This window comes from Apis cerana, linkage group LG11 (assembly GCF_029169275.1).
Source record: "Apis cerana isolate GH-2021 linkage group LG11, AcerK_1.0, whole genome shotgun sequence".
In the NCBI taxonomy this organism is placed as follows: domain Eukaryota; kingdom Metazoa; phylum Arthropoda; class Insecta; order Hymenoptera; family Apidae; genus Apis; species Apis cerana.
The window spans coordinates 663,795-676,217 of NC_083862.1; the positions used below are offsets into that span (position 1 = coordinate 663,795).

Below are 12,423 nucleotides of genomic sequence, written 5' to 3' on the forward strand. Positions count from 1 at the left end.
GTGAGAACTTCTTCCTTTTATATCATAAATCACAATTATCTTCCTCTCAATTACATCAAGTTCGATATTCAACGATGATAACATAAAAAAAAATTCCAGATGGATGAGCAGTCGCATAAACGCCAAAGCCACCGGATCATACTCCTTTCAAAACGCGTTCTTCTACCTTCAATGGGCGGACGACCCGTTCGTGGTGACCAGTCGCACCCCCATAGAGGCCGGTTTGATCACGTTGAAGAAAACTAGGCGTAGAACGAAGCTACACCCCCACAAACAGCGATCGAAATACGTTTGCAAGCCCCAGAACGTGGTCGAGGCTGGAAATCACTTCGTATGGGAGTTCATCCCAGGACACGGGACTCTGAATGTTCCATCGGACGCGGCGATTCTCCACCATTACAGGGTCTGCGAGTTTGGCGGCGATGATTGTATAAAGACTCAGTCGGTAGTCGATAGAACGGCCTACAAATACAAGAATAGATTATCGGATAGCGTTGGGAAGACCTGGTCCGACTTGAGCGGCGAGTGCTCGTTACCCAAATTGGAACCAATTCCGGGTATGACACCGCGGATAAAAGCGAGCCCCAAAGTGCTGAAGTCGGTCAGGTAGCGAAAGACCATTGTCGATACTCTTTGGGATATTGGTAATTTCACTGGTACACCGAAGGTAGCGAGAACTTATTTCTACAACTACGGTGGCCCGTAGTTTTCCCACTCGGACGGCCATTGCCTCTCGAAGAGAGAATGTTCCAAGAGAGATTTGTACGGGGTATTTGCCACCATGCGTTTTTTCTACCTTTTGCGGTCCACACGCCTGATAAATCTCGTTTCGGAGAGGAAAAAAAAAAAAAAAACCCGGTGCCTGTCTGTCTATCAACGAGCCAAATGTTGCGGTGGAGGTGCGGTGCCGATGGCACTTTGTTGAGAATGTTGCGACGCTAAGTACGAAAAGCTGACGATAATATAATATTTTTCTACGTGAGAAAGACTCACGATCGACCGGCAAAGATCCGACCATCCAACGCGACGAACTTTCCCGGACGATCCTGTATCTCTTACGCTATGGTGCTTCTTTCACGATTTTATACGGTATTGTATTTGTGTACGAGTTTTATTTTTCGTTCGAATCGAAGCCGAACCTAGGGTGAGAAAAATATAAAATATATAAGGAAATATTGTGAAGAATATCGCGCAGGGCCTAACGTTTCCGGTCTATATCATCGGCTATAATGTGAAACGTCTGATATCGTTATCTTGTTGATCTCTACTCTTTCCCTCCCCCCTCCCCTCTCTTTTATTTCACACCTATAAATCCGCACAACGTATAAAAGAAAAACGTACGCATATCCATAGGATCAATACTTATAGTGGTAGTTTATGTATGTATAATATGTATCTAGAACATCTAGTATTTAATCCGAATAGCGAACGCGTAGAATGCGAAAATGTTTTTAAAATGCCGTTTACACGTAGCCGATTTTTATTCGATCGGTCGATTTACGATAAACGAAAAGAACGTTTTCAATTAAAAAAAAGAAAAACAAAAATTGGGTTCCACCATTTATGGCGACTTACAACCGATAATAATAGATTGCGTTCCACGATTTTATTCGTTGTCGAACAAGTCTCGAGAATAGTTTTTAATCCCTGAAAGTGTTTTTTAAGAAACGTTGTTAAATAATAGTAGTTGCATTTCAAGATGAACGTAATTGTTACAACACAAAGGTGGGAGTATTTATGGTCAGCTAGATAGTGGTTACAGATTTGAGCGTTATGACAATGAATATTGCAAACTGTTTCTAATTTCTTTCGTAATGTCACATTTTTTACGCGCACATACATTTATGTATATATGTGTATACACGAAAGTGTACGTGTATTTACGTACACTGCATGTAGGATAGGTGAGAATACGTACATGTGATCGGTGCTAAGCCACAATCAACATGCCGCTCGGCCGTGTTGGGAGAATTAATAAATATTATACGACGACAATATGTATTTTGATTCCCTTGAAAATATATTTCGTAAATATATAAGTCTGGAATACATGTACAATTATACGAATAATTGAATTTCAAAAATTATTTAAAACTCGTATGTCGTACATATATACATATGTATCTTAAGTATTTTTTACAAAATTATTCGATCACGAAGACTAATATTAATTACTTTTTATTAATACCTATTTACAGTTATTGTAAAAACATGCGCATAGAGATCGATAATTACATGGGCGGTATATTTTGCAATTTTTGTAATTCTTTTTTGTAAATGTTTAAAAATCCTCATCCGAATGATCTAGCTTACTAACTGCTCGTTTTTCTTGTCCAACCTTTAAATCAAAATTCCTAATTTCTGGCCCTCCCACGACGGAATCTAAGATATCGTCATCGTCATCGTCGTCAAGATCACCATCGATCAACAGATCACTGTCACTGTCTAGCGATCCACCACTGTCGTTCGACTCTTGTATAATTCCTTTCTGACGTCCAGACATACTTCCGTAAATACGACGTTGCGATATTTGCATCCTCGATGCTCGACCAGCTATCGTTACAAATGATTAATTATTTTAAATCTAACCTATATATTATAGAAATTTTTTTTCAAAATATTAAAAAAAAAAAAATGTACTATTTTATACCTGATTTTAATCGGCTACTTGGCGTTATTTTTTCCGTACTTTGTTTTTCAATGTTGGTAAGAGGAGGTGGAGGCTCTTGAAGGTTGGCAGGTAATATAGAATCGTTTCCCTCCATCATACTTTCGAAGTTGACATCTTCCGCTCTCATCTTCTCTAATTGTTTTCGCGTTGCTTCTTGCCTGTTACGAGATATTATATCATCTTCTTTGCACGGAATATACGTATTAACATTTATAATTTATTTAATCGCAAGTACCGTCTTTCGAATCTCTCTTGTTCCGTTTTAGCCGAATCTTCGTACAGATGTTCGAGATATGCCAGATAACGAAATTTTTGAATATAATCGTCGTATAAAATTCTTAATTCAACCTCAAGTTTCTCAAATTCTTCCATGAAAGCTGGACGTACTTTTTTTAATGTTTGCAATCTCTTTTGATTTCTGTCGAGTTCTGCACGTCGCCTTTCAATTCTTGCATCCAAATTCTGTTCCGTGTCCTTAAATTAAGAAATTGGAAAAATTATATCGAGAACTCGAAGTATTTTTAATAATAAGATCTTGAAAAGCAATATACCTTGACACTCTCGATTTGTTTCTTGGTTTCTTCAATTTCTTTACGTATATTTTCAATAACGCTTTTCAATGCAGTCTCGATTTCCGAGATATCAAATTGTCTAGCAACCTTTGAATTACGAATTTCTCTGAGATCAACTTCACGTCCTAACAAATCAAATAATGATGCACCAGTTACAGTCAACTGACTAGCTAATTGTCTAGTTGACTTTAATTCGTTTATCTTATTGGAAATGTCGAAATTAACTGTATTAAAATTGTCATCGGACATTACATTATTAATATTACTGTTATTTTGCGCATCATATAATAATGTGGCAACTTTTAATAGTTCTTTTACGGCATAGCCATCGGCTTGGTATAATTTTTTCGTATTTAATTTTATATTTGTTTTTAAAGCCTATATTAAAATCGTTTGATAATAAATTTTAATGTAAAAATATAATTCGTTTAAGAATAAAATAGAAAAGAAAATTGAAAAAAAAAAAGGAATTAGATGCCTCTCATACATTCATAAATTGAATACGTATTAAAGTAAACTAATAGTAAATATAATCTTTGGATAAAAGAAATATTTATTTTCATTAAACGTAGAAATAAATATAAAATTCAAGTTTTTTTTTTTACCATAAATTCAGCAACAGCACGGATTAACGAGATACGCTCTTCTTCAGTGCTATGATCACTAGGTATATCTGTATCTGGGTCAAATCTTTTGACCAGCCAAACAAGAATTTCTGCAACTAATGGAAAATTCGGTAATCGAAAATTTCCAACAGAAATTAGTCTGGGATAACCAAGAACTCGCATTATTTCCGTGAAATCTATCGAAGAACAAGTACAATTATTATACGTATATCATACGTATTGTTTTAAAATATTTATTAATTAAAATTTACTTACTTCTTAAGTCACGAAATGACATTTTTTATGCAAAAACAAAGTAAACTAAATTGCAATGTTTTTCTTTAACTTTTCACGTTATGTTTTGATTTTCGTTTCGGACGTTGCCAAGGAAACGTATAGAATTGAATTAAATAAAAGATTTTTCATTGAAATTGTGACCAATTTTAATGAGAAATATACAGAATTATTAATTTTATATATTTTTTTAAATATATAATTAAACTTTTTTTTAATCGACTAAAAAATTTGGAGAAAATTTAAATTTAAATAAAATCTTTAATTATTACAATTATTATATGTACAATTATCATTACAACATATCGTATGTTAAACTTCATTTATTCAAAAGTTTATTATTCTATATGATATAATATAAGGATATAATATAAAGAACATTAAAAATCCATAGGAGGTTTTTTAAACTGTTTTATCATAGAATACTTTCGTTTTTCAAAGAGTCTTTTCCTTGCTGCTCTAAGTTGTTGTTTCCTTTTCAATTCTAAAGTTTCTGGAGATGTTTCTGGTGGAGGTTTTGTCGCTTCCCATATCATATCTCTTAATTTTCGAAGAGCATCAGCTAAATTTAATTGTTGAGACCTTGTTAATTCCGACTTGATTATAAGATAACCCCCTTTAGATAATTTATTTTTATACTGTAACAATAATATTATTATGAATTTTTTTTTTTCCACAAAATTAGTTTTAAAAGTTACAAACCTGTTCCAGTAGTTTGCTCTTAATCTCTTCTGATAACCATTTAGCGCTTTCTAAATGAAATTTTACATTCACTTTACTATTTGTACAATTTACATGTTGTCCTCCTGCACCGCTACTACGGCTATAAGTAATATCAAGTTCTTTAATTGGTATATAACCATTAAATTTAGCATTTGGATCTTCAGGAACCTGAAAATTTTATATAATTATAAGATTTTTCATCAAATATTAATACAAATAATTTATTAAATAATTTATAATTTGGAAAAATAAATTAACATAAAGATTCATTGTAAATATATTCCAAATATATTGATATATTACAATAAACTTACAAAAGTTGGTGTGAAAAGTTTTATATTCTGTGTAGGATACAGTTTATCAAGAGAATAAGCACTTTTATAAGTGAAAACATTTCCAAAAATAGAAAAATTATTATTAGGTATTTTAAAAATTTGAATCCATTGTTTACTTGCAATATTCATTTTGTTGTATTTTTATCTTCCAAATCATAACATAACCTATATCGCGCGAGTAATAAACATATCGTCTGAATATTGCCACTTACTTATTTTCGAGAATCGATTCTCGCAAAGATTTATCGAGATATTTCGATATTTTAAATTTTTTTGTATGCAAAAAAGAATAAACGATTTGTGTTTACGATTTGATATAATTATGATTAATCGTAATTTATCATGAAAAATTAGTAATTAATATTTAATATATATATGTATAAAGTTTTATATGCGTGCAAATATTTTAAATAAATTAAATATTATTTTTATTTAATTTTATTTTATTTAATTAGAATATAATGTATATATGTTACATTACATTGTATAATATTGAATATATATGAATAACATTATATTAGATTATTATTTTTATAAATAAAACCAGTTTATTTTGATTCAAGTTTATTATCATATACTATTGTTATTATTAAATTTTATTTACCATTATATTTCAGATTTTTTTAATCTGTTTGTAAATTTTATATTAAATTAATTATTTATTCGTTTCTATTATATTTATATTAAATATGAGTCTCTGTGTAGTCACCTCCTCGTTGGTGAGACTCGGTAATTAGCATCACTTTCCACTATAATTCTTGATTATAAAAAATATATAAAAAATATTATTAAAAAAATTGCATTATAAATTATAAGTATTGTATTAAAAAAATTTTAAAAATAAATACATATAATATTAGAAAGTTTAATTCTCGGAAAGTGATGCTAAGCTAAGAACTACGTTTTAATTTATTCTTTTATTTTTCAGTTTTCTTCAATTTAATCAAACTGTATTTAATTTCATTTTTTTCATCTCTTTTTTTATTATTTACATTTCTTTCTTTCTAATCTGATTAATTTTTATGTGAAATTAATTGTAATAATTAATTCTTATATTTTTTATAAATAGACGTTTGATGTTGTAGAATATTTATGTTAAATTCATAATTATATATTTCAATTTTTGCGCGGTTAAATAAATAAGGAACCGTGCATTTCAGCCAATCAGGAGCGTTCTAGGCAAACCTATGACTCGTGGCTTCATTCGTTTATAGAAAATCATCGTGACAGGATACCGATTCGAGAATCCTACTACGCAGTAAGTAATTTTATTCATATTCTATTATCGAATTTATGAATTATCGTTAACTTGGTTTATTTAATAATCTATTAAACGTTATAATAACGAAATTAATTAGTCTTTTAGTTTTTTTGTACTTTTATCTTCTTGATCGTTTGATCACAGTTGATCGTCCAGTTGAGGTTATTTGCTTATATCGGTAGTTTTTATTGTATCATAAATCTTTTGATTAAAATTTCACTTCAGTTATCATTTTATTTTCATATAATTTTAATTTTATATTTGTTTCATGTTTTTGATTTTTATTTTTCCAGATTATCGTTTTCCAGATTATCGTTGCTGAGATGACTTCGAGAAAATATTCTACGATAATTTATAAATGATGGCTTTTTTTGGATATCAGGTAAGATTTTATTTATTCTCATTTTAATAGACATATTTATTATTTAAAATAAAATATATTAATTTTCGAAATATTGTTCATGTCGAAACGAATACATATTTGTTTTACGAACAATTTTATTTCATCGGATTTAATTCAGTGATACATATTTGTTTTCCAATTGAGTCCATTGCGTTGTTCATATTATTTTTCTTTTCTTTCGTTCGTGTTATGAAGCTATAAATATTTTTTATCGTATAACTTTTTCGACAAATTTAGATTCGCGTTCGAAATATATTCGACATCTTTTTATTTGTTGCTCTAATTCGCAATTCGATAATCGAAATTGATCGTGTATCATTGTACTATCGATAATTGAAAGTTTGATTATTATTTAATTATAATGTAATTGTTTATTTTTTAATTTTATAATTGGTTAGTATATCTTTTATTAATATATTTATTTTTTATTATTATTTTATTTTTTATATATATTATTTATGTACGATTTGTTATCGACCTATCGATCATAACCCCCTTCCTAATTTCTATTTCGATAATCGAAATCGTGGAGTGGAAAAGCATCAGTCTAGTTTCGGTAATTGTGGAATTTAGACGTGTCATTTTTTCGTGCGGTGTGTGATTTGTTTGCTACGTATAATTTATTATTTGTGCGTTAATATTCAATTATTAAGTGTTCTTTATTATAATTAAAAATCATTTGGTGGCTAAATTATTCTTTTTTTCTTGATTTATTCATTCCTTATAATTACAGGTTAGAGACACAGATAATTCATATTATAACATTTCTAGATAAAATTTATGTTTGATTATTTTTTTTATTGTATAATTATATACTGTAATTGATTAATCTTAATGTTTATTTGAAAATTTGGGTTTTTTGTGCAGATTATTAATCGATCGTTGGAAGGATGAAAAGGCGCGAAAAGTTTCAATATGGACGCCATAACGTCTTTGTCTCGTTAAATATTTCTGATCGCAATGCGGTTTGTAAAGTCAGTGTTTGCTTCGTATTATTAATATCTTTTACATTTTTTTCGTCATATCTCTAATTATAATAATTTTTCGCGAAATTAGAATCAGTGTTTGTTCGTAGATTGTAATTTAAAAAAATCGTATTTTATTTTTTTTTCTTTTTTAAATTTTTAAATATTCGTTTCGGATATACATTAGAGTCAGTGCATCAGAAACATAAGGCGATCGATCATCACGCAAAGAGGTAACTATTTTTATATATTTTTCATAATTTGGAATTTATCTTTTTTCAAATATTGAGACTGAAATAATGCTAATAACGTTTCGTTGTAGTTTCTTCTATCAGATGATTGTCGTCCATTTGGGTAACAGTAGCAGATTGATGACAACGATTCTTCGCATCTAATGGTGAGTCGCATGCATTTTGATTCCTCCAGTCACTCAATCATATCGTAGGACGAAAAGTCTGAATCGATACGGGTGACAGGTTGTATATATAGAATTTTTCACGAGCACAGCGACCATGAGTATTTATACTCATGAGTAGTAACATTTTCTATATTTTGTTTATTAGATCAGGCTAGATCTTCTTGCACATTGTGTTTAATATTAATGTTATTCTAATAATACATTGATATGAATATTCAAAAAATATAACAAATAATAAATAATATTATAATGTTTCAAATGATTTAGTTACTTCATTTTTAAGATTACAAAAATAAATTTTAGTGCAAGAAGATATTTCGCGACAGGTAGATTTTGAAATCAAAGTTACAAGTTTTGAATACTTTTGTTGCGTTTTTGAAAATATGCTTTGATGAAGGAATCGTCTGAGGATATTTTTATTAATATTTAAATTTGAATCAATTACTTCATTGCATTGTAACTTAATCTCTTTTTCAATAGATGCATTTTCTTTTAATTAATAATTTTTTATATAGAATATTAGAATTCAATATTTTATTACATTGGAAATAAAACAGAGCGATTAAAATTTCAAATAAGACAAGAATATAGAAAATCAAAGTCCATTAGCCCGTTAATGTAATATTATAGTAATATTTTTTAGCTCAGGATTTTCAGATTTAATCCCTTCCATGTTCATTGCCAGGATCTCGCTCACGTGCCCAGGTGCTACTTGAGTGAGAGAAAGGTGACGAGCATGACGAGCCTAGTTTATAAGTTTCTAACAATTTCTCAGCGATTGACGATGCGTTAGTGAATCGTGCGCGACGTATTTTCCACATTGTGTGTGCGTATGTGTGGTTAGGCTGTGGAATTGCGTCGTTACGACTATCATTTAATTCGCAATTATCGAATTATCACAAGAATCTACACAGTAACAATATCAAATAATTAATAAATTATTAATCCTATTATCTCAAATTATAATAAGGATATCAAAATTCGTATCATCTATTTAGTTTTTTGTAAAATACATGTATTTTTTCAATTATGAACATTCACGATTAAAATTGGGATGCGTACAAGATTTTATCGCGATTCACGCAATGGTCACTAGCCATCGTCGATCGATTTCAGGAAAAATGGTACGTAAAGTTAGAGTGTGCGAGTTGTGTGCCAAGCTCGGGTGTCGGAGGCGTCCCGGGACGCTTTCCCTAGCGTAGGCTCTTTGCGCCCGAGCGTTATGCGTGAGAATCGTTGGAACGAATGTGTTGGTGTGCCTGCTTTGCCATTTTTTAAATATAGGGTTAGGCAGGTTAGGTAGCGTACTTTCTGGTGCGAATGTTAGTGGATAAGTAGGGTAGGCGCGTTTTCGCGTAGCAATCTGTTTCAGGGAATAAAATTGGAAGAATCGTGGGCAAAGCTGGAACGAGCGAAGCGCGTCATTCGTTTCTGGCTTCGCTCATCGATTTTTCGAATTTCGCGGTTGCGATTCGGTCTCGAAACGAACGTCGCGCTCGAGATTCCGTATTTTTTTCTTTTCTTTTTTATTTTTTTCGCGAGTAGGGAATCTCGAGCCTAGATTTAAGTTTCAGCGGGCATCGCGCCCGAAGGAGGAAAACCGAAGAGGCCCGACAAACTGTCGCCAAGAGGGCTGCAACGAATGGCTCCTCATTTTTTGGATCTCGTTTCGGATCCAAAGAATGGGAAGTCATTGTTACTACCTCGTCGCTGTGCTCGTTTTAGTAATACGTAGTGTGTGTTTTTGTACCGTCATTCAATTTTAATGGGCAAATCGCGATTTTTGAATTAGCGTTGCGTTATAAATTATAAGGAATTGGTATAATTTTTTTATTTTTTTTATTCTTTATTCGAATTTAAATTCTGCAATGTATCGATAATAAATAAATAATCGCCTATCCAATTTTAATGGGCAAATCGCGATTTTTGAATTAGCGTTGCGTTATAAATTATAAGGAATTGGTATAATTTTTTTATTTTTTTTATTCTTTATTCGAATTTAAATTCATTCTGCAATGTATCGATATTTTCACGATCGTTTCAATTAATAAATAAATAATCGCGTTTTTGAAACAGTGTTGCGCGTACAATGCCCATTATTCTTCCAGGAGGAATGTGGAAGGTGTTCCTGTTCCTGGACCACTTAATGCAGTTACAAGAGCTGCATAAGAGCGGTTGTACAATGGCAGCCTGATACAGCTGCGACGGATCCGTTATTATTAGTGTTTAATTATTTATAACGAGTGCATAAATTAGTATCGTATAATAATTATAATATCTTGGTATTAGAGACACATATTTTTCGGGATTTTATTTTTTTTTGTCGATTAATAATTGAATAGAAGGAAGCGGTTTCTTTCGTAAATTTAATACATTAGTGTTGCGAAAAAGATCCACTCACGGTTTTGTTCCGTGGTTTCAGATTGAGTGGACAATTTTTTCGATAATCCTTCTGGTTATCTTTTTTCTTTCCAGCATTCCTCTTTTTAGCATTCTTGGGATTTTTTTTTCTTAATATTAAAAGATATTCATCACAATCGATCAAAAATTCCTCTTTCTTATAGGAAATCTTTTTGGCATTTCATAATAATACGAGACAAAATCCCATAAGATGTCACGTCTTTCTATTCTGTTTATCCGTGGATAAACAGTTGGATACTAAATTCTACAGTGAGAGGGAACTCAACGTCTCGTAAAACAAATGCGCCGGTATATATTTGTTTGCGGTTAGGTTTTATTATCAAAATTACCACATTCGAGAGTAATGACCCATTCAAGGCTACCTTGTTACACCAATACACGAAAAGAAAAAAAAAAAAAAAGAGCATTAAAAGCCTTTTTTCCCTCCCTCACAATCGGTCGCAATAAAATATTCCTTTTTCTAAAAAAATTGCAAATTTAAAATATTTCGTACAGTGCAGAAGATATTTGTATTTAACTATTTTCTAAATTCGATTTTTCCAAAGAATTCGATACGCGAAAAATATACGTGGTCAGGGAGCAGGGTATATCTTTCGGAACGAAAACTAGATTAGACGCACGAAAGGGTCGGTACACGCGCGCTATTGTGTACAAAGCACGAACTATCGGCGCAATTGCGGTTTAGCAATCGTTCGAAGGATTGCGCAAGCGCATTCTGGAAAATACTAAGGTAATAACCGACAAGCGATCTGCCGCAAGGACGCCGAACTTCTTAACTCGGCTATGCGTTTTTCCCTGCTTAAATACTGTGACAAGGACATTGCTTTACGGGTTGTTGCACCGAGACCCAATAACGATTAGCCGACAAATCGTAAAATCAACCGAACTCGTCGATTACGCGGAACGATCATCCTCTCGATTCGTGGTCGAATCTTTGCAAACACTTTGCGAAACGCGTAGGGGAAAGTAGGGTAAAAACGCTTGACTCTGGATTTTTTAAGGCGAATTTTGTTAACACGATTTTGTTAGACAGATATTTGGATAGAAAAAAAAGTGAAAGATTGGATTGGAAGGGTTCGTAGATTTTTATACTTTAGATTGGCAAGAGGGATGGGAATTATCTGATTATTACATAAAGAAGATAGTATCTCGAGAAAATTCTAATCTGAGTAAAGAATTTATTCGAGTATACCATCGAATATGTTTGTATAGAAAAGGAGAAAGTGCGTGGGTGGTGAAATATTTTGCATGGAAGTCGAGTAGAAGATTGAGTAAAGTTAGGTTAGGCTGCATCGAAGAATTTACGTGCAAATACCAGCGTAACTTTATCGTTAAAGAAAAAAGAAAAGAACGAAATATTTTGGAAAAGCTATCCAAAATTAGATTCACGGGTCGAATGATTTCAACGATTTAATGATTTTAGAATTTTAGGAGAAGTTTTATTTTTGTACAATTATAATTTTACTTCTTCTGGAAAAACGTCGAACACCGTCTGTTTCTATATTCTTTATTTGCCTTCTGTCTCGTTAATCGAGGACGAATATCGTGGACAAATAGAAGGAACGAAACGCAGAGATGGAGAGAAAAAAGAAAAGTGGGAAAGAAAAGGATTGCACAATTTGGCGCGTGATCGCAGCCTGGTGGAACGTTTGCGCGTGCGCAAACTCACGTACACGCGATTTGCGAAGATGTATTCTCGTTGATTCTATTCTGCAGGCGGTTGTGGCGATTCACGTCGAGTCGAGTAAAATATCC

General features: G+C 31.8%; 3 protein-coding genes across 7 annotated transcripts in view; 1 reads left to right on the forward strand and 2 right to left on the reverse strand.

Annotated features, from left to right (window-relative positions):
- The window catches only part of LOC107998565 (uncharacterized), a 33,675-nt gene extending 31,420 nt beyond the window's left edge, over positions 1-2,255 (forward strand). For all 5 annotated transcript variants that reach the window (XM_017057896.3, XM_017057899.3, XM_017057898.3 and 2 more), the window contains one exon: positions 100-2,255. In XM_017057896.3, the coding sequence (XP_016913385.1) occupies positions 100-610 (511 nt within the window). In that variant the 3' untranslated portion in view covers positions 611-2,255. The remainder of the gene's footprint in view (positions 1-99) is intronic.
- Positions 1,998-4,373, reverse strand: LOC107998566 (clusterin-associated protein 1). Its single transcript, XM_017057902.3, has 6 exons — positions 4,125-4,373; positions 3,849-4,045; positions 3,223-3,621; positions 2,907-3,145; positions 2,651-2,829; positions 1,998-2,553 (listed from the first exon to the last, which is right to left on the reverse strand). Exons 1-6 carry the CDS (start codon positions 4,144-4,146, stop codon positions 2,282-2,284), a joined length of 1,308 nt encoding a protein of 435 aa, XP_016913391.1. The 5' UTR covers positions 4,147-4,373; the 3' UTR covers positions 1,998-2,281.
- A 10-nt stretch (positions 4,374-4,383) lies between these two features.
- LOC107998528 (large ribosomal subunit protein mL62) lies at positions 4,384-5,431 on the reverse strand. The gene is made up of 3 exons (XM_017057844.3): positions 5,180-5,431; positions 4,845-5,033; positions 4,384-4,780 (listed from the first exon to the last, which is right to left on the reverse strand). The coding sequence occupies exons 1-3, from the start codon at positions 5,327-5,329 to the stop codon at positions 4,523-4,525; spliced, it is 597 nt and encodes a 198-aa protein (XP_016913333.2). The 5' UTR covers positions 5,330-5,431; the 3' UTR covers positions 4,384-4,522.
- Between the last annotated feature and the right edge of the window lie 6,992 nt (positions 5,432-12,423).

Excerpts from the sequence above, each read along its gene's own strand:
- LOC107998528 (XM_017057844.3), bottom strand. The coding sequence starts at position 5,329 with ATGAATATTGCAAGTAAACAATGGATTCAAATTTTTAAAATACCTAAT. Across the intron at positions 5,034-5,179 it reads AACTTTTCACACCAACTTTT|GTTCCTGAAGATCCAAATGC; the intron begins GTAAGTTTATTG and ends TAAAATTTTCAG. Across the intron at positions 4,781-4,844 it reads AGAGCAAACTACTGGAACAG|TATAAAAATAAATTATCTAA; the intron begins GTTTGTAACTTT and ends TTATTGTTACAG.
- LOC107998566 (XM_017057902.3), bottom strand. The coding sequence starts at position 4,146 with ATGTCATTTCGTGACTTAAGAA. Across the intron at positions 4,046-4,124 it reads GTCATTTCGTGACTTAAGAA|ATTTCACGGAAATAATGCGA; the intron begins GTAAGTAAATTT and ends GTTCTTCGATAG. Across the intron at positions 2,830-2,906 it reads CAAGAGAGATTCGAAAGACG|GCAAGAAGCAACGCGAAAAC; the intron begins GTACTTGCGATT and ends ATCTCGTAACAG.